This window comes from Sycon ciliatum, chromosome 10 (genome assembly GCF_964019385.1).
Source record: "Sycon ciliatum chromosome 10, ocSycCili1.1, whole genome shotgun sequence".
Taxonomy (NCBI): Eukaryota; Metazoa; Porifera; class Calcarea; order Leucosolenida; family Sycettidae; genus Sycon; species Sycon ciliatum.
In genome coordinates, this window is record NC_088652.1 from 706 (window position 1) to 27,702 (window position 26,997).

The 26,997-nt window shown below is 48.8% G+C and overlaps 2 protein-coding genes across 2 annotated transcripts; both read left to right on the plus strand.

Annotated features, from left to right (window-relative positions):
- Nucleotides 1-4,777: 4,777 nt before the first annotated feature.
- LOC135826177 (uncharacterized) lies at nt 4,778-11,317 on the plus strand. The gene has a single exon (XM_065338807.1). The coding sequence runs from the start codon at nt 4,778-4,780 to the stop codon at nt 11,315-11,317; it is 6,540 nt and encodes a 2,179-aa protein (XP_065194879.1).
- Nucleotides 11,318-25,372: 14,055 nt separating this feature from the next.
- LOC135826178 (THAP domain-containing protein 5-like) lies at nt 25,373-26,221 on the plus strand. The gene has a single exon (XM_065338808.1). The coding sequence runs from the start codon at nt 25,373-25,375 to the stop codon at nt 26,219-26,221; it is 849 nt and encodes a 282-aa protein (XP_065194880.1).
- Nucleotides 26,222-26,997: the final 776 nt, after the last annotated feature.

The following is a 26,997-nucleotide window of genomic DNA, read 5'->3' on the forward strand; positions in this document are numbered from 1 at the left end:
AGCTCCAAACACTTGACAGTATGGTCAGAATGGATATTGTCACACAAGGGGGCACTGGAGTAATAATTATTCTCAGGCGGTCTAGTACCATGGAAAAGTCTGCCTGCAGCACCAACATTTCCCACAGCAATCAGTGCAAAATGGGTGCAGTCATTAAAATCTGGGGGTCTAGTACCGTGGAAGTGTACTTCTGAGTTACTAATTACACTATCTGGGGTCTCATAACGGGGAGAAAATGTTCTCTCTTCGGAGGATGCAGTGGCAGATGTTGATGGGTTTGCCGCTCCTTCCACAGGGGAACCTGTGGGCGAAAAATCGTCCAACTCAGCGAATGAAAAAGATTCCATTCCATGCCAAGTGGCGATGGGATGATGCTCACGCAAAACTATCGGGGAATCTGACGGATTTAGTAAACGAACAGGAACTTCGCCGGCAACACTCGACTTGACCAAGGTAGAACCTACTAGTACTGATAAGAAGAGCCTCTATTTAGCACTGAGTTCTGCTTCTTTTGGTGCGTGACGGGCATTGTTCTACTATGCAACAATTGCGCGTGTATTATGTCCGTGTTGCAAGCTTTGTATGCTGCTTGTTCAGGACTCACCTTCACTACTATGCAATATTTGCCATTATGCCAGATTACGCTGGCACTTGCAGTGCACTAATTATTATAGCAATAAAAACTGCTTTATGGCAGTTTTCTAAAAAAAGTTATTGTGTTCTAGTCCATGGACCCCGTCCAAAAAGTAAGAAATTACCGAAATGTGATAGCTGGAAATTAAAATTTCACCCAAAACCTCACAATAATCACAACACTTGAAATGCTGCTTTCAACTTTAACTTGTACTGCACCAACAATTGGCAACATGCATGCATAGGAAAGAGGATCACGAGGGGAAAAGGTCTTCTACATGTAGCTTTTAATTCTGTGTGTGATTATTGTGAGGTTTTGTGTGAAATTTTAATTTCCAGCTATCACATTTCGGTAATTTCTTACTTTTTGGACGGGGTCCATGGACTAGAACACAATAACTTTTTTTAGAAAACTGCCATAAAGCAGTTTTTATTGCTATAATTTCTTTTGTTTTTTCTGTCACCAATCAATGGAATGCCCTATATCAAGAGTACATACATGTAACCCCGGGGTGATGTACTCTTGCCTGTATCAATAATTATGTAAATGATGGCCTTCACATCATATCAAGAGGTTTATGCACTCTTGATCATATCAATACCGTATTATACGCATTGATGTGCAAGCCTTTTCTGGCAGAAAATGGCACTAGCATGATAAATGCATGTTCTCCTGCAGGTGAACATGTGAGTAGTGGTGGTTATACTTTTTTATACGGAGTTCACTCTGTGCATGTTGCTGTTGCAGAATTTCATGACTCTGTCATAAATTGCGTGCGGACGACGCGAAACATAGCTATACAAAATGATGGCCTAATGCATGTTCTCCTGCAGGTGAACATGTGAGTAGTGGTGGTTATACGGAGTTCACTCTGTGCATGTTGCTGTTGCAGAATTTCATGACTCTGTCATAAATTTGTCTTATTATTATTATTTACTTTTATTTTACTTGGCTGCGCCTTGATCCTTGAAGGGTGGTGGCGTTCCTACGGATGCGGAAAGCCCGGCTTCCAGCAGAGTCTCACGCGAACCGTGAATTTTTTTTACTAGGGTGCTTCCCACAGATCTATGGTCTTCTTACGGGAGCCCCTAGGAAGGTTATGCATGAGTCGTGCCTTTCAGATATTTCAGATTTCCCCACCCTCGATCAGATTTGTTTGAGAAATGTAGCCATGCGCCAGGTGCGTGTCACAGATGTTTTTGTTGATTCTGTGTTTATATTGGTTTATAATCATGGGTTATCGTGATAAGGTCATCCACCATCATATTGCACTGAAATCGTAATCCTGTTGATGTCGATACAACTTTTGGAAGTAGTTCAATGACTTCAAACTGTTAGTCCACGATTTTCTAAAACAACACAGCAAAGGAGGAACAATAAACATGTATTAAAATGTAAACAAATACATTGCTGAGTCCGACACCTCGTTCCAACAACTACACTGATCCTGAGGATAAAAGGGTCAAGGCTATGGTTGGAGGTACTGATACTGAGAGATAAACAAGGCACTCCATGATAATAAAATCTTACACATCTTTTGGTGAGTATGAATGATATCCAGTCGAACCTCTTTAGGACGAACACCAAGGGACCGATGGTATTTATTCTGTGAGTTTGTCTTAACCTATTTTATAACCAGTGAATACAATTATTTCTCAAATAGACATACGAATAGATTTATTCTACAGCGAAAGATTCTAAGCCACACCGACTCATTGACTCGTCTCGTATCAAACAAAAGAGTCACTAGAGAGGTTCTGCAAAACGAAAATGCGTACAAACTTTCCCTCTACATCAGGAGGTGCGAAACTTCGCACGAACTTTCGCAACTTGGAAGCGAAACTTGCAGGGAACACGAAATGAACTGTAGTAGGAAATTTCGTGAGATCGGGTCATGGCGTACGTGCACTTGGCCCGCGCAAACTACGAAAGTGTGCAGAACGCAAAGTTCGTGCAAAAATTCGTACACACTTTCGCAAGGACTGTCGCGAAACTTCGTTCGAATTTTCGTTTTGCAGAACCTCTCTACTGAACCTTTCTTTAGCAACATGACAGCAACAGAGAAAGTACGATACACGGACTGCACATTCTTGCAGGTACTACAGGTACTACAAACAGATTGCAGATCGTAATTCTTGCATTAGCGGCACGAAACTTTAGTTGGGGCAGTGCAATCTCGGCGGTACTCACAAATCAAACAGCCCAGACTCGAGTAAACAAATGCAATCATACAAGTACGAGATTTTCACGAGACTGCACCCATTGGCTCGTTTCGTATGAAGCAAACAAGTTACTGAACCTCTCCACAATGGAGATTTTCCTTGATATGCGAATTTATTTGGCAAACTCGGTCAATGAGTCCTTGAACCTTTCCCTCCAGATTGGGAACTGCCAACGATAGTATGCCACTGACCAGTGCCTTACTTGTAACGTACTAATGTGCAATGGATATGAGTATTTCGACAACACATCTAACATAAGCCTTACCGTCAAGAAGGTGAACTCGCGTTCTTCGCACACTGTAGGCAAGGGCAAAGAGATAAAAATGGATCTACAGTCGACCTACCCTTATAACGATATTTGCGTCACACCAAGAAATATTGTTATAAGGGTAATATTGTTATAGGGGTACATTGTAACTGGTTCATTTCATATACATATGTCATAATGCATGGATTTTTTTCATTTTTTACACTCTTCATAGCATAAAAACTGACATACATGCACATTATGTGCACAGCAAGGTGCCCACTGGTGCCCCATTGCATTTCGTCATGTCCCAACGACTTATCAAGTGAAGCTTGCCCTACCTGGATAGTAGGCTCTACATATTCCCTGCTAGATATTGTTATAAAATGGAAAATGTCGATTGGTCAGCCCATTTTATATTGTTATAGGGGTAATATCGTTATAGCAATATTGTTATAGAGGTAAGGCATTGTATACACAAGTCAATGGAGTGATTTGGTTTGGCAGAAAAATATCGTTATAACTTGAGGGTAATATCGTTATAGAGGTTATCGTTATAAGGGTAGGTCGACTGTAAATCCGAATAAAATCAGCACACGTTTCCGTAAATGAAAGGGTGAGCATAAGCAAATGAATCGAAGGAAACTGGTCAACTCAGAGATCACCTGTCATTGAGTATTCCGTAAAAGGAGGCCTCGGCAGCGGAAAAGCTAAATTTAGAAAGGAGATCCTGTCAGCTTTTCCATTATTAATTTCATTCCGCCCAAAATCAGCACACTTTTCGTAAATGAAAGAGTCAACACAAGCAAATGAATCAAAGTGAACTGGTCAACTCACCTGTCATTGAGTAATATTCCGCGAAAGGAGGTCTCAGCAGCGCCGAAACGAAATAAGCCAGGCCAGGAGACGAAATATCCGAAACAGCTCATGCAAGAAGCAGTTCCAAAGAAGGAAGTTCGTCGTGCATGCACATCCGAAAAGGCAACAACAAAAAGTCTGCAATGCACACGCATGCGGCCAGCCGGCCGCGCGATGGTAGGAGCCATGGAGTAGCTCCCTGGTCCAGGACCAGGTACCGAGCATCTTACGTAGAAACTTACGTAGCTACGTAGACAACGTGTCTGAATAGCGGTGTCGTTAGGTAGCGCCATGTGAACACAATAATAGAAAAGCTGACAGGATCGCTTTTCTAAATTTCTTGTTTCTATATGCTTGAGTTGTATCTGTCGCGTATCTTTCTTGGCTCGATATGAGTCCGTTTATAGCTGTAGCCACCCTGTCCACGCCGGCAGGGGGTCGCATGGGTTCATGACCTTTACGTTTCCGGCGTTTTGTACATTTCTGTTGTACCAGCGCTGCTGCTAATTTGTCGTAGGTTGCATATATGGCCCCGCATGTGCCGTACGCGCGGCGCTTTCTTTGCTTTTGATATTGCTGTTGCTCCCTGCTTGGGGGAGTTGTCGTGAGAGAAAGAGGGCTTGTTCGTTTTACCTCAGCCGTGAGAGGTTTGCATTTTCTTTGCTTTCGCGATGAGTTATCAAAGTTAGTTGACAATAAGAAAAGTTCAACGTTGTCGTGTGAGTTTTTGTCGTGAGCAAACTGGGCTCCGGGTTCGTCATCATCAAATTGGTAGCAGAGGATGGTTTTTACTAGAGTGATCCACGATTAGTTGAGATGGAGCAACAAGGCTCCAACGAACCGCAGGACTCCAGGAGCGAGGCTCAACCGTCGGAGGTAGTTGCAGACGATACTGCAAGCACAGGGAGCTGCCGAGATCAAGACGCTGAGCAGACATCCGATGCGCCACCAACGCAAGGTGGGTCGGGTGATGCCGGTGAAGCAGGATCGAGCATCTGTGCACTCCGAGCCAGGAAAACGCAGGACAAGAAGCAATTCACGAACATCCGACGAGGGCTGATTGTAAAAGCCCAGCGAGTGCAGATGCGATGTACGGACGATGAGAGCTACTTCGATGCCGAAAGAGAAATGAACGAGCTCGAAATAGCATATGAGAGAGCGGAAGGGACGATCACAGATCTAGCTGGTTTATACGAAGCAGAGAGTAATGCGAGAGAGAAGGATAAGATGATTAGTGAGCTAGAAGTACTCCAGAGGCAATTTGACGAAGCGACGGACTTGGCGTTTGAAATTGTAAGAACAACTCACGGCGTGCCAGTCGCCTCAGCTGAAACGCAGCAGTATACCGGTAATTCGTATCAACAGTGCCGCGATGAAGCCAGAGAAGTCGGTGGTTGGTGGCCAGGACATGTTTACGGCAATGAACTGTCCGCAGGACCACTTGGGTTTGAGTCACAACCGGGATTGCTGGCCAGATCGCTACAACAACGAGACGTGAACAGGTCCGCCAGGGGAGATGCAACAAATGCAACTGATCAACAACTACCTTTTGACACTGATGACCGCGCAGCAGTAACAGGGCACTCAATTTCAACAGCTACTGGTACTACTGGTGGTACCATCCCAGACAGGCCAGAGGTCACCAGCGCTGTCCAGTCCAACATTGGCCAGTATACAGATGGTTCTGCAACAGTGACCATGACAAGTACCACAGTAAGTGTCAATGATGGTGTGAGTGTTCTTGCTAGGCCTGCTATTGCAAACACAACTACCTCAGGCAGTACATCTAGTAGTAGTTCTAAGGTTACTGGTCCTACATTACCCTTGGGCAGTAGCAATGTTCTGCCAAGCAATTCTGTATCCTCAACCAGTACGCATAGTGTGAATACTGCAATGAATACTAAGTACAGTGTTGGTACACAGGCTAATCCACACTCTTTCAGAAAGCATCCAATGTCTACAGGTACTAATGTATATGGACCTACTCACCAACCACAGATGCCCCAGTCAGGTATCCAGTGGCAGGCACCGCCTGTGAGCACAATGTCAATGGCTTCTACGGGTACTAATGTATATGGGCATACTAACCAACCACAGATGCCCCAGTCAGGTATCCAGTGGCAGGCACCGCCTGTGAGCACAATGTCAATGGCTTCTACGGGAACTAATGTATATGGGCATACTCACCAACCACAGATGTCTTCCGGGTACATGCAACAGCCAATGGTTTATGCAACACCATCCAATATTGGAAATCAAATGTATGCAACAGGGCTACCTCAAATGCAACAAAACCAGGCTCGTGCAGAGCCATGGAAGCAGCTACAACGAGTTGGCATACCAATATTCAGCGGTGACAAACGTACGTATGAGTCATTCCGAGAAGCTTTCATGGCATGTGTAGATAGTGCACCCGCCACCCCTCAGTACAAGCTGTTGCAATTGAGGCAGTATTTGGCAGGAGACGCACTGACAGCCATCGAGCGACTTGGCTACTCACCATCAGCCTATGACGCAGCTAAGAAGTTGCTAGAGCGCAAGTATGGCGGTGAGCGACGCCGTGTGGCTCTACATATTGAACAGATCGATAGTATGTCCGTAGTGAGAGCCAACCGACCGAAAGAGATGGAGCACTTTGCCGAGCTGCTTGCCGTGGCCGTAGTCAACATGAAAGATTCAGGTCGAGCCATGGAATTGGGCCATGGCACATTCTACCTCAGTCTGTTGAGGAAGCTAGACGAACGTAACCTCGCCCAATACCACCGGTGGCGACATGATAAATCTCAGCCAGAGACAGTTGAAGTACTTCTCGAGTGGGTGAACCTGGAGGCAGAGTTCTTGGTAGTAGCGTCAGAAACCGTGAGCGGATTCAGTGGCAACGCGGCAGCTCAGTCACAGCCAGCTCAATCAGCCAGTGTGAATAGACGACAGTTCACCAGCCGGACGCCACCAATGTTCAAGAATACGGCGCGTACATTCGCGAATGCTGGTATGCCAGCGAACCGAGATTGCCCGGCATGTAATGGACCGCATCCACTGTGGAAGTGTGCGGAGTTCAAGTTCTACAGTGTCGGAAAACGGTGGCAAGTAGCAAAGCAAGCCAATGTCTGTTTCAGATGCTTGTCATATGGTCACACTGGCAAGGAATGCTCAAAGACGTACACCTGCGGCATTGACGGTTGCAAGGACACCCATCATCGGACCTTGCACGACTCCAACAGACAAGGCTCTTGTAATGCTGTTAGTGTCAATCAGACATCTGCTCCAGCAGATAGCAGCAAGCCACGTAGTAACCACACCAGCAAGTCCTCACCGAGTAGCGACAAGGCTTCTAACAAGGCAGACAACAAGGTACATGGAACGGCATTGTCTGTCAGGGAAGGGGAGTGCAACAAACCAAGTACCACAACTACACCAGTGTCCTTGAGAACTGTTCCAGTGATACTACGCAATGCCAACAGACAAGTGGTTGTGAATGCTATTCTCGACGACGGGAGTACGATGTCATATATAAATGCTGATGTAGCCGCTGAATTAGGGTTACAGGGTCATACTGAGAAGGTGACAATCAGCACGCTCAATGGACGGCAGGAAACATTCTCCACTACTCCTGTCTCTGTGAACATCTCCGGCCTGGACGGACGTGAGACAGCTCGAATAGAAGCAAGAACAACGCGACGAGTTGTGGGAGACCTCCCCGCAATTGATTGGCGTCAACATGGCCCAAAATGGAAACACTTGAAGGGCATCCAGTTTCCAGCCATTAATGACAATCGAGGCGTAGATCTCCTCATTGGAAATGATCATGCTAACCTGCACGAATCGCTGAGGGACATTCGTGGGCAACCAGGTGAGCCGATTGCCCGTCTAACACCACTGGGCTGGACTTGTGTTGGACCAACGGCAACAACGTCACATGCACATACCGCCATCACTCTGTACGCGGGTGACAGGCACGAAATGGAAGCCGACACTCTCCTCCGACAGTTCTGGGAGCTCGAAAAGACCGACTCGGATTTGGAAACCGCATTCAGTCCAGATGATCAGACCATCGTGGATGCAACTGTCAAATCAATGGTGAAGAACGACCAGAGACATCAAGTAAGTGTGCCGTGGCGTAAAGACGGCCCACAACTGCCCAACAACCAAGAGATGGCAATGCAGCGACTCCGTAGTACCGAACGGCGTTTAGCAAAGCAACCAGATGTAGCAGCATCATACGACAAAATCATTCAACAGTATGTGGAAAAAGGGTACGTTCGACTAGTCTTACCAGGCGAGCGCCCTCCACCATCCAAATGGCTGCTACCACACTTCCCAGTACTCAGACCGGATAAGAGTACTACCAAGGTGCGTATCGTGTTTGATGCATCTGCTCGCCTTAATGGAGTCTCGCTGAATGATACGATACATCAGGGTCCTAAGCTGCAACAGGATCTAGCGAAAGTACTACTTCGCTTCCGCAAGAATCCGATCGCAGTGGCCTGTGATATCAGTGAGATGTATCTCCAAATTCATCTTGCTGAAGAGGATCGTCCGTACCACCGATTTCTGTGGCGCAGTGACCCAGGGCGGGACAATGAACCAGACGAGTATGAATTCACCAGAGTCGTGTTCGGTGTCAATTGCTCACCATTCCTCGCACAGCTGGTCACCCAGGAGCACGCTAAGGCAAACAGTAGCAAATGGCCGCAAGCAGCTGAGACCGTCCTTCAGTCGGCATACATGGATGACAGTCTGGATTCAGCACCATCAGTTGCAGATGCAATCAGCCTCTATCGACAACTTTCAGATCTGTGGAGTGACACTGGAATGGTTGCTCGCAAGTGGATCTCCAATTCAAAGGAAGTACTAGAGCAGATACCAGCAACAGACCGAGCACTGCAAGTCGACCTCAGTAAAAGTGATTTGCCCTCAGTGAAGACGCTAGGAGTGCAATACGATGCAACTAGTGACGCCTTCTCGTTCAAGCTCTCACCGCTACCGGAAACATTTCAGTACACAAAGCGGAATGTGCTGAAACGAGTGGCGACAATATTCGATCCCTTGGGTCTTCTGGCTCCTCTGACAATCCGAGCCAAGATGTTGCTGCAAGATATGTGGGCAGACGGTGTCGCTTGGGATGATCCATTGGATCCGCAGCTTTGCCAAGCTGTCCGGCAGTGGTTTGAAGAACTCCCACTGCTTGCATCAGTCGCCATTCCGCGGTGTCTCCAGCCACCGGATCAGCCAGTAGCTTCAAACGTCCAATGCCACATCTTCGCTGACGCTTCAGAAAAGGCGTATGGAGCAGTTGCCTACTACCGAGTGCAGGGCAGTACAGATGAAGTAACATCACGATTGATTGCAGCGAAATCGAGAGTAGCCCCTCTGTCAACAACTAGCATCCCGCGCCTGGAGTTACAAGCAGCAGTGATTGCGAAACAGCTGGCTAGGCAGATCGCCAACGCATTGGCGCTACCGAAGTCAGCCCTGGTGTTCTGGACGGATAGCATGAACGTCCTGTATTGGATCCGTGGCCAAAGCAAGAGGTATAAAACGTTCGTGGCCAACCGAGTCAGCGAAATACAAGGGTTCTCGGAACCAGCGCAATGGCATCATGTACCAACCGAGCAAAACCCAGCCGACAAGATATCACGAGGGTGTTCAGTGCAACAAGTAGATGACAGCATGTGGTGGAATGGTCCATCATATCTACTACAGGATGCTACAACTTGGCCACAGCGGGTGGAGACCAAGGTCAATGTCGAGACGATGCGCAAGGAAGAGAAGAAAGAACAACAGCAGACCAACGCAATTACAAGCCTGTTTCAGACAGCGGCCGACAATGACAAGACGACAGGTCCTAGCAACCAGCAACAGCAGCAATGGCGGCTTGACCCCGAGCGCTTCGGATCATGGAGCCGACTACTCCGCGCAAGGGCGTTAGTGAGACGCTTCGTGACCAATTGTCGTACAATCAAGTCCGACAGAATGACAGGTCCGCTCTCATCAGCAGAGATCAGTGATGCAGAGACCGAGGTTTTGAAGATGGCCCAACATGATGCCTTCTCGGACGAGATCAAGGTGCTCGGCCAGAGAAAAGTGGTGTCGGCAAGAAGCGAATTAAGTCCCATGAACCCAATGATCGACGACAACGGTGTACTGCGCTGTCAAGGAAGACTGGCATATGCAGAGTACCTGCCAGAGGATACAGTGCACCCAATCATCTTACCGCGTCATCATCCCGTCACCCAGCTCATCATTCGGCACTATCATGAGTTAGCTCAGCATGTGGGAGGCACTAACCACATCCTCGCTAATATCAGTGCGCGATTCTGGATCAATGCCGCCAGGGAAGCAATTCGTGAGGTGGAACGGAAGTGTCCGAGATGCAAGCTGCTGAAGGCCAAGCCTGCACATCAGATAATGGCTCCACTTCCACGCACCAGGATCACACCATCCTTCCGAGCTTTCGCAAGAACCGGAGTAGATTTTGCCGGTCCATTTACCACGGTCCAAGGGCGTGGCAGAAAGAGGCAGAAGCGCTATCTATGTCTGTTTACGTGTCTCGCTACACGCGCAGTGCATTTGGAGCTTGCCTATGGACTCGACACAAGCTCATTCCTCAACGCCTTCTACAGATTCGTTGGACGCCGTGGTCTACCACAGCATATGTTATCAGACAATGGAACCAACTTTGTCGGCGCGCAGAGAGAGCTTCAGGAGTTACACGATGCTTTGGATCAAGACTGTATAGTACGGACGACCGCCGATCAGGGCATTCATTGGCAGTTCAATCCACCAGCCGCTCCACACTTTGGAGGATCGTTCGAGGTGATGGTCCGAGCTGCCAAACGTGCTATCTACGCCATACTTGGAAATGCTGAGACAACAGACGAAGAATTGACAAGTGCATTGGTTGGTGCAGAAAGCCTAATCAACTCGAGGCCCCTGACCTATCAGTCAAGCCATCCGCTCGATGAGACGCCACTCACACCCAATCATTTCCTGTTCGGCCAGATGGGAGGTGTGTTTGCTCCATCAACAGTCGACCACACGAGCTTCAATCCTCAACGACGGTGGCGACGAGTACAAGAACTGGTGCGCCACTTCTGGGAGAGATGGATCAAGGAGTGGCTACCAAGCCTGAGCGCCAGACAGAAGTGGAAGAAGCCTCAAAGTGAAGTTCAAGTCGGTGATGTCATGCTACTTCTGTCACCCGATACACCACGAGGGCACTGGCCATTGGCACGAGTGCTGGAAACGTATCCAGGCCGAGACGGTCACGTACGAGTAGCGAAGGTGAAGGTTGGTGAGAAGACCTTTGTGCGACCTATTGCAAGGTTGTGCCCATTGGAAGCCACACCAGAGTGAGTAACACTGTGAACTGTAGTATGCGACACATGCAAGTGAAGTCATCGCAGTGACACATTATTGCCATTCAGTGTATCACGAGTTAGATTCTTAGTTATCTGTGTGATACTACAATTTGTAGTAGTTCTACTATGATGCAATTTGTATTGCATAGATCTCCGTTATGGCACACTTTCGATATGAGATATCGAGGAAGGGGAGAATTGATAAGAAGAGCCTCTATTTAGCACTGAGTTCTGCTTCTTTTGGTGCGTGACGGGCATTGTTCTACTATGCAACAATTGCGCGTGTATTATGTCCGTGTTGCAAGCTTTGTATGCTGCTTGTTCAGGACTCACCTTCACTACTATGCAATATTTGCCATTATGCCAGATTACGCTGGCACTTGCAGTGCACTAATTATTTCTTGTTTCTATATGCTTGAGTTGTATCTGTCGCGTATCTTTCTTGGCTCGATATGAGTCCGTTTATAGCTGTAGCCACCCTGTCCACGCCGGCAGGGGGTCGCATGGGTTCATGACCTTTACGTTTCCGGCGTTTTGTACATTTCTGTTGTACCAGCGCTGCTGCTAATTTGTCGTAGGTTGCATATATGGCCCCGCATGTGCCGTACGCGCGGCGCTTTCTTTGCTTTTGATATTGCTGTTGCTCCCTGCTTGGGGGAGTTGTCGTGAGAGAAAGAGGGCTTGTTCGTTTTACCTCAGCCGTGAGAGGTTTGCATTTTCTTTGCTTTCGCGATGAGTTATCAAAGTTAGTTGACAATAAGAAAAGTTCAACGTTGTCGTGTGAGTTTTTGTCGTGAGCAAACTGGGCTCCGGGTTCGTCATCATCAAGTACAGAACTGCAATTAGGGGAGGGCATTCTCTCAACCAAGCCAGTCGAGTAAGAACATGCAATTCTGCCTATGGCAATGACTTCTGAACGGGCTGGGATGCTCACAAGCTCATTCAAAATTACATCGCTACCTTGAACTGGAGACTGTGGCTCCACAGTTCTGCGGGGAAAATGCACCAGCTCATGCAAAGTGTCAGCAGTGTCCTGAACTGGAGACCGCGGCTCTACAGTTCTACGGGGGATGTACGGTACTAGAGGAGTCGAACTTCCACTCCAGCTCAACGTACAATTACTCATGTTCAAAATTATGCCATATTTAACTAGTACGTCTGCACCTAATAAGAAGTCTTCATGTAAATGAGGGACTACGATGGCTGAAAATTCCAAGGGGGTGCTGGTCTGGTCTAGCTGCAATGAAAAGGTAACGGCTCCCGAAAATTCCATGGGGCGGCCCTCTGCAGAATATAGACGCCTTACACCTAATAACTTTTCAACACTGTGGTAATCCGGAAAAACATCAGACTGCTTAAGGACACTTTCGCTAACTAGGGAAACAGCGGCACCCGTATCAATTAGAATACGGCGTACGTGAACAGGGGTAATTGAATTATCAGCTGTATTGGAGAACTCAAAAGTACCGGATACGTAAAATCCGTTAGAGTGTGCAGAAACATTAGGGATGGTCAAGTCGAGGTATTCCTCATCGTCAGATAAGTCATCGTGAAAACCAACTTTTTCAGCAGGTAACACGGGCGTGGTATCAAAATTGCTTTCCATCATTACTTGGACCGGAGACCAGAAAGGCAAAACAGGCGTTTCGTCTAAATTCTCGGCCATGAATAATTGAACAGCGGAGTCGAGCGGCAAAACGGGTGTTACATCCGTATTTTCATCCATCAACATCTGTAGGGCATTAAGACTATTCTGGGGGGTGTTGTAAACAGGACGTGGAGGCACAACTGGAAGAAGGGGTTCATCCTCATCTTCTTCAACATCATGCAAAAGGGGGACATGTGCCTCCAAGTCATCATCACAACACTCTAAATACTTAGAATAAAGGGCTTCCCGCGGAGATTCATCCACAAGCACCTCATAACCAACAGGTGAGTCCCTGTCATACCCAGAATGAAAATCAGCATCACTCAAGGGCACAGCGGACTGCAACAAACCATCAGCCTTACTTTGAAAATTATTGGAACAATTAGAATCCTTATCAGACGGGAAAACTGACAAGCTTTCATTACTAGAATACTTATGTGTAGCGGAGTCATCGGCAGGAACTTCAAATGGAGTAGAATAATCACAGTTACGGACAAGCTTTGAAGAATCTGCCTCAGTAACTAGTTTAAATGGCTATTAGGAAAGCGGGTGGGGTGGGAAGATGGGCCAGGAGGACGATAACCATTCCTGTTGTCCCTAAACTCAACTCGACTGTTATGTGGACGGGGACCATGACGAGGAGGACCATACCCGGAACCTTGTTTACTACGGGGTGGAGGGGGACCATAAGCCATCCCTGGATCAGGACGAGCAGCATAGGATGCATCATGATCAAAATTACGGGGAGGACCATGTGGCATAGGGTGATCGTGATAACCCGACTCAAAAGAAGGTGGACCCGGGACTGAGCCACGAGGAGGGTCATAACGCCTAGCATAATTATCGTGATAGGGGGGCTGATAACCAGACTCAAAGGAAGGTGGGCCCTGGACTGAGCCACGGGGAGGGTCATAACGCCTAGCATAATTATCATGATGGGAGGTCTGGTAACCAGACTCAAAAGAAGGTGGGCCCTGGACTGAGCCACGGGACGGGCCTGTGCCATAAGAGCGGGCAGAAATAGAGGTAGGTTCATTATGGGAAGAATCGTACTGGGGTTTACGGCCTTTATGGGGATCACCATTAAAAGTACTAACAGGGGCAGACAGGCGAGTCTCGAGTTTCTCTACTGCCAAACAGAGACGGGTGAGCGTATCGGGTTCATTATTGTACTGCTGTGCACGGGAGTTACTACTATTACCCTTAGAACCAGACCCAGGGGGACGCTCATCTCGTACAGAAGACACAGCTGCACTGTACGGATCATTACCATGATTACGCTCATGTCTGGCAGAGGCATCAGCAAATGAATGTGCTTCCAAATACAGAGCCCTACGCAGTGCATCCTGCATGGTTTCAGGTTGGCTATCCCTAACCCTTGCACGCAATGACTCGCCCAAAGCCTGAATGAAAGATTCCATGGCATAATCATCCCTCTCTAGTACTCCTGCTCTGGGATAAGCCCTGGCTGTCAACAAACGAATGTCGTCGGCTAAAGTCGACAACGATTCCCCATGTTGGCGGCGTTTCGTGCGTAGCTGGGTTCTACGGACGTACTGGGCTTCGGCTGGCATGTATCGCTCAGTAAGGATTTTGCGAAGGGTGTCATACTGCCCACATTCTACCACTGTTAAACTTAGCAGGAAACGTGCAGCACTGTCACGAAGTGACCTCTTTAACAATACAAGTTTACAGTGAAGTTTGCGTGCAGCATCTTCATCCTTCGCCTCCAGAGCAGTCAGAAAGGGTTTATGAGTAACGGGAGTCCCAACATCTGAACCACGACCAAGGGGACCCGGACACTGATAATCTTTAGTGGGGAGGGAGGCATCTGGCTTACTACTACTGGCACTAGACTTGGACTTTGTATCATCAGCATAATGAATCTTTGGTGTTGGAATATCGTCAGGTGCGTAAGGACCGTCCGAACAAGCTTCAGAGTACCGAGTATAAAATGTAGCCTCTTTAGGTGGGGCCGGGGTAGACGTAACAGGAGATGGGGTAACCGTATAGTGTGAACCAGATGCTTCCCCTCGGGTTCTTATGGGGGCTGGACGGACAGGCCGAGCAAGAACGGTAGTATCATCCCAACCATTGGCATCACAAGCATTATCGAAATCTAATAAGAATGCTTCGAAATCCTCGTTCTCTTTGCCTGAGAATGGACGGGGCATTATCCAAGAAGATTGACTTGACATATTGAATAGTTTTTTTTTTTTTTTCAAGATCAAATATGGAAGACCGAACAGGTTCGTACTAAGTATGCTACACTAGACAGTAAGGCTGATAAGTCTGATGCACCCGAAACACCACAAAAGGACACCAATTAACACAAAAGGAAAACGAACAAGAACACAACGGTAGGCAGAAGCACTTATGACTAATATCAAGAGTACATAACTGTGTAGTTATGTACTCTTGCTAATATGATACACAAGCTTATCGAAGTTACTCACGCGGGGAAGTGAAAGGCACCGGGAATATTCATTAGAGAGTCGTTGGTAGTCGGTAGAGCGAAGGGAGTGGGTAATTAGAACCAAAGTTGGGCGCCAATGTTGTCTATACAAGGGGTTTCCGTTATTGGTTCACACCAGACAATCAGAGATACCAGTTTATTAGAGTCTGTAAAGCATATATCTCACGGGACGAGGACAGAATTATTAGACCTCAACATTAGGGGATGTATTCGACTTCTGACTAGATTATCGAAGTTTGGTTATCTTAGGCCACACTTAGTTTTTTCTATGTTTCTCGTCGGTGAATTTCAACAAAAGGTACGCGGGCGGGCGGAAAAAAAACAAAAGTCAAGAAAAAAACAAGAACAATTTCTACTGAAAACTGTATACATTGTACATGTGTGATCAATACGTCATGACATCACTAATAAAAAGTGCTATTCCCATGATATCTATGGTGGATTATCAGCTCACACATAGCAAGCAAAGAGCAACAATGTGCTCATACATGTACATACAAAGCAGCCAATAGTACGACAGATAAACTAAACGGGGATGATCGGCTGCCACATCACTTGATATATTCCAAATACAACACAAAAATACATGTGACACGCATGTTGAATCAGTTGACGTGTGGAATGAATGTACATGCGAGGTATATCGCGAACACTGAGTCCATGTTGCCTAACAGAATCGTGTCTGGCTAACGTGACTAGTTCTCTGTCTCAGCATGTTTGCGCTTCCGGGACGATGCGTTTCCCACTTTCTGCTCACCACGGGTGCGGGGCTTTGTACCTCTGCTGCCGCACGACTGGCATGGCATGTGGATACTCTGGTACCTCTCCCGCTGCTCTGGTGTTGGGGCGGGAGGGTCGCTGGCACCACAGGAGAAGCAGACGGCTGCAAAACTCTTCTTCGACGCAAAATACGTTCGTTCCACGTCAGAAGAGCAGTCGAGGCTTGTTCGGACAACGACCAGGCGATGGAGCTCGTGGTCAGGCGCCAGAAGCGCGGCTCCACAGACATAGTCGGTGTCATCCAGTGCCTGCCGGATGGCCACTTGTTGTGTGTCCTTCAGGCGGGACGAGCTGAATACACATCTTGGCTTGGCACACTCACTGCAGACGACAGTCAGCCTGGCAGTTTCAGCCTTGAGCTGGACATCACCTTCACGCTGTTGATCCGGCTTTGTCCCTCCCTTGGTTAATCGTGCCGATGGCCGACTGTCATCTGTGGCCTTGCCCCATACCTCAGCGAATGGTAGGTAGCTTTCACTGCCAGGCTTCTTCACTGGGTCTGGGAACATGGCCAGAGTGCTGAAAATGTCGCTGGGAAGGACTGGAGGACCACAGATCTCACAGGTCTCCTCGCCGCACTTCTTGATCGTGAAAGCATAATGGCGGACATGGCAGCAGTGCTTGTAGAACTCTTGGAGCTGCTGTTTGCTCTTGATAGCGAGTTGTGTGGTGTCAGCTCGGCTAACGGCAGGATCAATGGTCTTCATCTCCTCCCACATCTCGTCAATGCTGGCATCATCAGCTCCTGGCAGAACAGTCACAGGCTCATCCTTCAGCTTAAGGCGCGACAATGTACTGCTCATGAGCTCCATGGGTGCTTCCATGGCTTTGCTCACAGCATCCTTCAAGGCCGGATGGCGCTCTGCCTGTGCTCTCAGCTCAGCCATAGAGTTGACATTCTTCAGCAGCTTCTCCATATCATCTGCCATGGTGGATCGCATCATGCCAATTGCCTGCATGCCAAGGTTCAGGATAGACATGACACGCTCAACAATGTTGCGGTAGGACTGCATCGGTGCTGTTCTCATTGCGACAAGGTAGTCCAGGCCGAGAGACTTGAACAGGCACATGAGCGACACCTGGACAGATACATAGGTCACGCGGTGATCAGGCCCTCCATCCGTGTAGAGCAGAAGAATCGGCTTTTTGACGGTGTTCACACTAGCCCTTCGCAGAACTTTCTTCAACTCGGCTGCATGCCGCAGCGGTGATGACGGCTGGAATGCGGTGTGCTTCACTGAGACATAGACCTTTCCTCGGTAGAACGACTCCTCGATAGAGTTCGGAGTTTCACACACGAGGGCAACAGATGGAGTGATCTTCAGCTTGGTGAAGTCATGATCAGCCACCTGGAATGATTCCGTGGTTCCGACAACCACAGAGCGCCCCCGGTCGACTGCAGCGACTGGGAAGCCGGGCTCGCCGACCTTAACAAGATGTTTGTCGTCCATAGACACCAGTGTAGCAGAGTCACGATACTGCACTGCGAACTCTCGCAAGTAGCGGAACTGAGCCGCAGCATAGTGCGCATCCGGATGGTCGTGATGGAGTTGCCGAGATTGCAGGGTATGGCGGATGTTGAGTTTGCCAGTGTACCAGCGTGCCGACTGGGTGAACGGGTTGCTCGGCCAGAACTGGAACTGAACCCATTCAACGGATGGTATGGGTGTTCCTTCCGGTACAGTCTTGGCAACTTGCTCAACAAAATCACGTGTTGAGACAGCTGCAGCAAGATGGGTGACAGTGCCGTGCCGTCGGCTGTCAACGGCCTGGAGAGAATGAGCTTCTAAGAATGCCCTCGCTGCATCCCAGAATGGCTGGTACTTTTCTGGCCTCCCAGAATTCAATTCTCTGAGGTCAAACACCATGTCTGGATCTTGCGCATCTAGTGCCGCTTTCAGCCGTTGGTGGACAGCAGTAGTGACAGTGCAGGACAGTGCAGACTGATCACCAGTTAGCTCTCTGTACATCTCCGTCAACACAGTGGGACTTGTGGATGACAGCATGCCATAGCGACTGACAAACGCTCGTCTCATTGCCCGCGTGTGGTAGACACTAATGTCTTGTTTCAGACCATCGACAACCTTTGCTGTGCGATCAGTGTCAGCTTCCTCAACTTTCCAGCACCACCACAAAGTGGTCAGGTTACCACCCTGGCTGTAACTCAGCATCTCAATATCAAAGGGGAGCGCAAACTCCTGCAGGTACATATACCGGTCATGACGGATGATGGGCATGAGCGGATTGAGGTGAACTGGTTGAAACTCCAGTTTCATTTCTAGGTCCTTCTCCAACTGCTGGTATCTCTGTATCACCTTGCCATCCGTGCGCACAACACCCTTTTTCATGGTGATGTTAGCTGATGTCCCGTCGCCAGGATGATGTGCTGCTGTTGTAGCTTCATGACGACTTTGGACACGCATAGCGCACTCTGCAAGGTACTTGCCATAGCTCCGGAGTCCAGCAGCCAAGCCAGCAATATGGCCAGTCAAGCACTTCCAGCGAGCAGTGTTCACCCAAGGGTAGGACAGAACACCATACAGCTGGTCTGCCAGGTGACAGACCTCGTCCTGAGTGAACTGCTTCACAACATTGTGCTTGTGTTGGCCTGGGTCGTTGTACTCATTGCCTTTGCTGACCATGCACTCGAACACAGCGGGGATGACAATTCCTCTGCTCTTCAGAGTCGCCAAGCGCTTTGATGGCGAGATGGCGAAGAGAACATCAGCTATCGCATCAACGAATGCTTTTCCACTCGTCTTTTCCTCGCCATGCGTCCACCCGAGTTTCTGCTCGCGTAGGATCTCCACGACGTCGTTCCGCAGACGCCAGTCGCCACGGAACTTCTCCGACTCACGGTACTCCTGGGACCCGCGAGGCTCAGGCAGTGAAAGCTTCGTTGCCGCCGCCATCATCGCAGAGAACGCATTCGTACGGGGAGCAGTTCTTTGCTGTTGTGATTCGGACTTCGTTGTGACAATGAACGTGACGAAGAACCCGAACCGCCGACACGTCGGTACTGCAACCAAGCCTGGTTGCACGGTGATGCACACGGACTGCAAGGATGGTTCCTTCTGTACCTTCACAGAAATGCTGCTATCTCCATCCATCACTGCGCTGACGTCTTCCTTGAACTGTGCATCCTCGTCGGCCAGTAGTTGTTCGAGTACGCTTCGGAAGGACTTGTCATCGTCGACGCTCTCACCATACCAATCAAGGCAACGGCGACCGTCAACAATGACGGAGAAGCTGATGACTTCGGCCATTCGGCCTACGCACGAAAACTAAACACCAGCGCTACACCTCAGTGCTTCAACTTCAAAATACCAGTAGCCAGACTGACGGAAAATAAAAGCCTGTCGCTGTCCAAAACGAAGATATCGACTTCACTCTCCAGCTTCGCTGTCTTCACGGGATCGAAACGAGATTCATGCAAAGGCGAAGTCGTATTGTTGCCAAAGAAATCCGATCCGTGAGCTGAAAGCAGCGCCAAGTCTCATGCGTGGGCCAATGCGGCCCTCGGATGGGTGCTTGGGCCGTACGTGGTGTTGTTGAAAGAGAAACGCGGAGCTGCTTTTGACTCCGGTGAGTCGTAGGCCGGGTTTCTTTGGCCACAACTCACTGTAGTTGTGAACTGGGATTCTCACCTTTCTGATAGTGATACCTTCCTGGTGAATCATGTGAATCGGACCTAAACGAGGCTAAAGTCCTTGCATGAGCGAGTTGAGGTGTCGCGGAAGCGATTGAAGAAAGCATGACAAGGCCGGCACTGGACCGGCCAGCCCTGCACTCTGCAGTAGGGTGACACGCCAGTCAACAGCTCTGCTGCATGCAGACACCGCGTCGTACCCGCGTACTAAAAAGTGCGATTTTTGACACTTTGCGTTGCTGCATTGTACATGTATGCCGTACACATGCAGGAGTGCGAATTTTTTTTTTTCTTCCGAAAATTGTGAAAACCTACGCGCGCGGCGACGAGAAACATAGAAAAAACTAAGTGTGGCCTTAGAGTGAACTAGAATAGAATGTACGGTGCAATGCATGAGCGCGCCCATTTAGCTGGGCGCGTATATTATGTGTATAGCCCGACTATGTACACTATAAAGGGATGTAATTAGATCAAGTGTACGGTGGTTTTTATGTGCAGGGGCAGAAGGAGGGAAAACGGGCTACAAATGTGTACGGTACTAATTATAACATGCAGGGGCAGCGGGGAAATGGGTCAAATATGGTTATAAGTGTGTACGTACGAACTACTGCATGCAAGGCTAGGGGTAGGGGATAATGGGTCAAATATGGTTATGAAGTGTGTACAAACTAATGCATGCAGGGCCAGGGGTAGGGGGTAATGGAATGCGTATGAACTACAGCATGCAGGGGCCTAGGGGTAGGGGGTAATGGAATGTGTACGAACTACTGCATGCAGGGGTACGGGGTGAGGGAGTGCGTATGAACTACTGCATGCAGGGGTAGGGGGTATTGGAGTGTGTATGAATTACTGCATGCAAGGGTAGGGGTAGGGGGTAATGGAATCATGCCGGGGTCGGGATCCAAATATGGGATGCGTATAACACGGGTTTAGACAGTACGATATTGACGTACCTGATTCCTGTCTTGAAGGACGTGCCTTCGAAGCTGATCTTGCCGTGTGATGGCGGACCAATGAGCTTGCCGAAAACCGACAAAGATGCCGAAAGTGGGCCATCAGGCATTCCGACAGGGCAACCAAACACATGGAGCTGAGTGGAGCCCTCGTCGGGGAGATGCAGTTCCAACTGCTCACCTCGTATGCAAAGTCCCTTGCTCAAAACCGTCTCGCGCTGAGCTCTACTTGAAAGTGTGACTTGGCACCAACCAGGTTTCCCATGCAGATCAATCTGCTTGACAGACTCTTTCACGTTTAAGGAATTGCCAGACAGTTCCTGCAGTATAAACTTATGGTCAGAAGGCCAATCTTTCGATACTTTGAAGGAAAACATGGATGGAGCAGGAGCTCCAAAATTTGCTCCTGCCTCCATCGCGTACGGTTTAAAGTTTTGACTGTTAGAGGGGCGGACAGGGCATGTCCAATTCGGACACTCTGTCGACGTTCAGTGAGATAGCTGGTGAGCCACTGCAGACACGTCCCGGCTACGCCAAACGCTGCTAACTTATGGAGGAGACCCCTTGTCCAGACAGTGTCAAATGCTTTGCTCAGGTCGAAAAAACATAGGAGGCTAAATTGCTTCTGATCCTTGCATTCATATAGCTTCTGCACAAGCCTCAGCAACTGCCAGGCGGTCGAATCGCCTCGCCGAAATCCAGACTGTGACGGGTCAAGGACCGGGTTCACATGTTCGTATAAGTGGCCAAATGCCACACGTTCACAGAGCTTTGAAATGGTGGAAAGGAGTGAAATCGGCCGGTAATTGGATGCAGACAGTTTACTGCCTTTATTCTTGTAAATAGGCACAACCACAGCTGCCTTCCAGACATCAGGGAAGATTCCGGTGGCGAAGGACTGGTTGAAAACTAGGCTGAGAGGGATAGCTAAACTAGGAGACAGGGCTTTTAGGAGTTCATGGGATATGCCATCTGCACCTGCCGCCTTTTTGGGCTTTAGGCGACTGATGTGTTGGGCAATGGCGGTGGGAGTAGTGCTAAAAGAGGGTAGCGCTGGGAGCCCGTGGTATGGAATACCAGGAAGAGACCATGCAGGATCATCCGGTGTTCCAAAGCTGATGAATTGGCGATTCAGAGCATTGGCAATCTGGGTAGGGTCGTTGTGTACTGTGTTATTTTCATGGAGTTCAGTGATGATAGGGTTTCCAACAGGGGTCGGCGAACGAAGCTGCTTAACAAACTTGAACAAACTAGGGGTGGATGCAATAATGGATGAGGGGTTAGTGCTAATGGAGGACACATACTGGCGGTGAGCCTCTCTAGATAGGATTCGTGCTCTGTTACGTTCGCACTTGTAATGCTCGTGATTGCTAGTGGTAGGATACTTGCGATACAAGCTGTACGAGTCTCGCTTCCTCTTCAGCTGAGCTTTAACAGCTTTATAACATCCCTATGCGTTTTTTGCCTAGGTCATCAAGGCAAAAAAGCATAGCGTAGGGCCCTGAGCTTCCAAGCTCTCTCGTTTCGGCCAGTCGGCAAGGGACAAGGGGAAGTAGCCGTGTAGGGCGTGAGCAAGGAAATCTTGCTCAACAGGAAACCAGCTCTGGCTCACTCACATCCACTCTCCAAAAGGCTCAGTGTAGGATCATATAGGATCTCACTGAGGAAGCCGAGGGTACACGGGTCATCTCAAGACTGCGTGGCGCATCACGCGGCCTTATTCGAGTCATTCATTCTCATACAATCCGATTATGTTTTACCTAGTCCAGGACTTGTTCGGTTTCCTATGATTTATCCAGAATGAATGTCATGTACACAAGTACAGTCCTGATTGTCATGAGTTCTCACAGTCTACAAATAATTTTAGGTGAGAACTCATCATGACATAATCATCAATGAATCATGTACATAGTCGATCATATGGTGGTAAAGACACACCTGGCAATATGGCGGTAAACACACGCCTGCCCACACACGCTCTCTAGGCTGCAAAGTTCTGGCACAGAGCTCTCCTTCTCACCACCACCACCACCATCAGTTCGCGCCTGGCGCCTGGTCGATGCATGGCTGGCGGTATCCGGCATAGCAGGCTGGTACATCAAGTAGCGCATGGCACATAGATGATGACACAGCAACGACATAGCTCGATTGCGACGTACGTTTCGTCCCCGCTGGACTCATCAGACAATCTTCTTCTTGGATGTCTTCATACGGAGCTTGACTCGCGAGAATGAAGTTGAAGACACCACTGCAGCTGTACTTATGGTTGATCATATGGTGGTAAAGACACACCTGGCAATATGGCGGTAAACACACGCCTGCCCACACACGCTCTCTAGGCTGCAAAGTTCTGGCACAGAGCTCTCCTTCTCACCACCACCACCACCATCAGTTCGCGCCTGGCGCCTGGTCGATGCATGGCTGGCGGTATCCGGCATAGCAGGCTGGTACATCAAGTAGCGCATGGCACATAGATGATGACACAGCAACGACATAGCTCGATTGCGACGTACGTTTCGTCCCCGCTGGACTCATCAGGCAATCTTCTTCTTGGATGTCTTCATACGGAGCTTGACTCGCGAGAATGAAGTTGAAGACACCACTGCAGCTGTACTTATGGTTGATCATATGGTGGTAAAGACACACCTGGCAATATGGTGCATCGACCAGGCGCCAGGCGCGAACTGATGGTGGTGGTGGTGGTGAGAAGGAGAGCTCTGTGCCAGAACTTTGCAGCCTAGAGAGCGTGTGTGGGCAGGCGTGTGTTTACCGCCATATTGCCAGGTGTGTCTTTACCACCATATGATCAACCATAAGTACAGCTGCAGTGGTGTCTTCAACTTCATTCTCGCGAGTCAAGCTCCGTATGAAGACATCCAAGAAGAAGATTGCCTGATGAGTCCAGCGGGGACGAAACGTACGTCGCAATCGAGCTATGTCGTTGCTGTGTCATCATCAATGTGCCATGCGCTACTTGATGTACCAGCCTGCTATGCCGGATACCGCCAGCCATGCATCGACCAGGCGCCAGGCGCGAACTGATGGTGGTGGTGGTGGTGAGAAGGAGAGCTCTGTGCCAGAACTTTGCAGCCTAGAGAGCGTGTGTGGGCAGGCGTGTGTTTACCGCCATATTGCCAGGTATGTCTTTACCACCATATGATCAACCATAAGTACAGCTGCAGTGGTGTCTTCAACTTCATTCTCATGTACATAGTCATTGTACATAATCCTAGACCATGATTGTGTAGCCGCCTTTTTATGGTTTAGTTTAGTTCCACCACGGGCTGTTTCAGCAGGGACAAATACGCAAGGTAAGCAGAATAAGAGTAGAGTTTTTTCAACAACACATAACTCCAAAGCACGAAAAAGGCCAAAAACTAAACCAAGAACATGTGCAATAACATGTTATTTAGAAAGACAGGACAAGTGAATAATTAGTCAGTCCATTGTTCATGATGATCTCCGACGGTTACGTCGGCAAGCGAGCCTCCGCCACTGCCAAAGCAGCGTGGGCTCCGCAGGAGGGTGCAAATTTCAAACTAAAATTTAAACGCCTACAACCGCGAATGCACATGATACAGGATTTCAGAAGGCTGAAGGAAATCCTGCATCTAACAAATGCCATTACATGAGAGTAGTGCTCACCCCTCTTCTCAGCCAACAGATGAGCAATTCGTGTATACAGTCATCTATTGAATAGGCCTTCTTTACACCCCACACACCAGGCTCCCACATCTTATAGACATGGTCATGGTGCTCATGCGCCAGTCTCAGCATTGGCATTGTCAGGATGTTTCCGTTATGCGCGGTTTCACCGATCATTTCATGGTTCGCATCAAGCTTCGTATCAGTGCTGCTCGGCCGCGCCGAGCTCGCACGCCTACATCTGGAAGACCCACGCACGCGCGCGCACACCCGACCACACGCACACCACACACACGCACGCAGGCACTCAGGCACACACAGACCTGTCCAGTCCTATACTATAGGGCTTGAAAGTGCTACGTCACTCCATAGCAATGGCATAGCAACAATATTTGAAAAATTCGAAAACTGGATCCACCTGGATCCAGTTTTTGTATGGATCCAAGCACATTTCAAGCGGTCTCACTCACAACAAGGTGATGTTGCCAGTGAAACTGACTGATTTGGCTAGTGGGGGCGGGGTGACAACTGGTGGCGAAGTAAAAGTTGCACCTGCATACGACATGAGTGGGTTGCTATGCACCCACATACTGAGGCAATAGCAAAGTCACACCTTAGTGGATCCAAAATAGAAATCTGATGTCAATTTACTACTCCCAGGCCGTTTTTGACGTCATCACTTTCAAGCCCTATAGAGGTTATGCGAATGACGTCACGAGGAGCGCCAAGGCGGCTGCGAGTGGCAGGGGTGGCAAAATGAAGTCGTTTCTGCTTGAACTATTTTTTACTAGTCTTTGAGAGGAAAAGTAAAATTTGTTGTTGGTTGTCGACATTATCGTTCCTCACTTTTATTTTGATTTCCGCTGGTGTCTCGCTTGCTGAAGTGTTTAGCCTTCAACATGCCGAAGAGTTGTGCAGCCGTCGGATGTAGCAATCGTGCCGATCCTGGAACGGCTGTGAAGTTTTACAAGTTTCCTGTAGCGGACGAGCGGCGCAAACTATGGGTTGCGGCTGTGAGACGAGAGAATTGGAAGCCAACTGACAGTAGCAGGATCTGTTCAGACCATTTCGTAGGCGCAGAGAAGAGCAACGATCCACTATCTCCCGCTTACGTTCCGAAACTTTTTGAACATGTCAGGACTCCTGTAAAGCGTAAAGCGGAGAGGGATTTGGTGGCATATGAACGCCGAGCGAAGCGGAAGCTGACGTTCGAGGAGAGCAAGACGCAGACACCAGTGAAAGTGGACGCCTCCGGGAATGACTTCACAGAGACAATGGCAGATTTGCCTGGTGACTATGGTGCAGAAGTAGAGTCTGATCCTGTAGCAGTCTCCAGTGTCTCATCGCAGACTGACATGAATCATATGGAGCACTTGACGCGGCTGGAGGAGACAAACAACCGTTTGGTCCTGGAAAGCAAACGGAGGCCAAACGCTCCAGGACAAGGTGACACCTTGTCAATCGAGTCGTTTGAGAAAGACAACGCGAAGGTGCTCTTCTACACTGGTTTGCAGTCTTTTGGGACCATGATGGGCATATTTGAACACGTGAAGAAGAGAGTTCCACAGCACCACCGCCACACGCTCTCTCTCTTCCAGCAGTTCTTGATTGTTCTCATGAAGCTTCGGCTGAATTGTCGGGACCAAGACTTGGCGTACAGATTCGGCATTCACCAGTCGACCGTGTGCCGGATTTTCCAGCGCTGGATCCGGGTGATGCATGTGATGCGGGGACCACTTGTCAAATGACCGGAAAGGGACGAACTACGCAAAACTCTGCCACTTGAATTTCGTAAGCATTTCCCGGGCTGTGCTGTCATTATTGACTGCTTTGAAGTTTTTTGTGAACGACCTTCTGATCTGATGGCAAGAGCTCAAACGTACTCTCACTATAAAAGCCATAACACTGCAAAGTTTTTGATTGGCGTAGCGCCACAAGGTGTCATTACATTTATTTCGCATGCATGGGGCGGGAGAGCCTCAGACAAGTTCATCACAGAGCACTGCGGTCTGCTTAGTCTCCTAAATCCGGGTGACCAGGTGCTGGCTGACCGTGGTTTCACTGTTGAAGACAGCGTTGGCATGTTCTGCGCAGAGTTGGTGATGCCCCCATTTACGAAGGGGAAGAAGCAACTCTCCAGGCTGAAATTGGACAGTGCTCGACAAGCGTCACGCGTCCGTATCCATGTGGAGCGAGTGATTGGAATGCTTCGCCAGAAATACACGATCCTCTCTGGCACTTTCAGCCCTCACCAACGCTGTACAAAGCGTCACTGGCCCGTTTCTCAACGGTCGCGCTAATCGACCAATCAGCGTACAGCTAATGTACCAAAATTCTCAAACTTACCGTAATTCCGTGGTTCATACGGTGTAGTTTCCAATGATTTTTTATGGACCAACGTCTTCTTTCGATAGATACCAACAGATCGTCCGCTTCGAATTTTTCGATTTGATTGCCGTTTGGCCGAAAATTACCTCCGAAACCGGCCTCCACTCGTTTCACTTCAAGGCTTTCCAGGTGGACA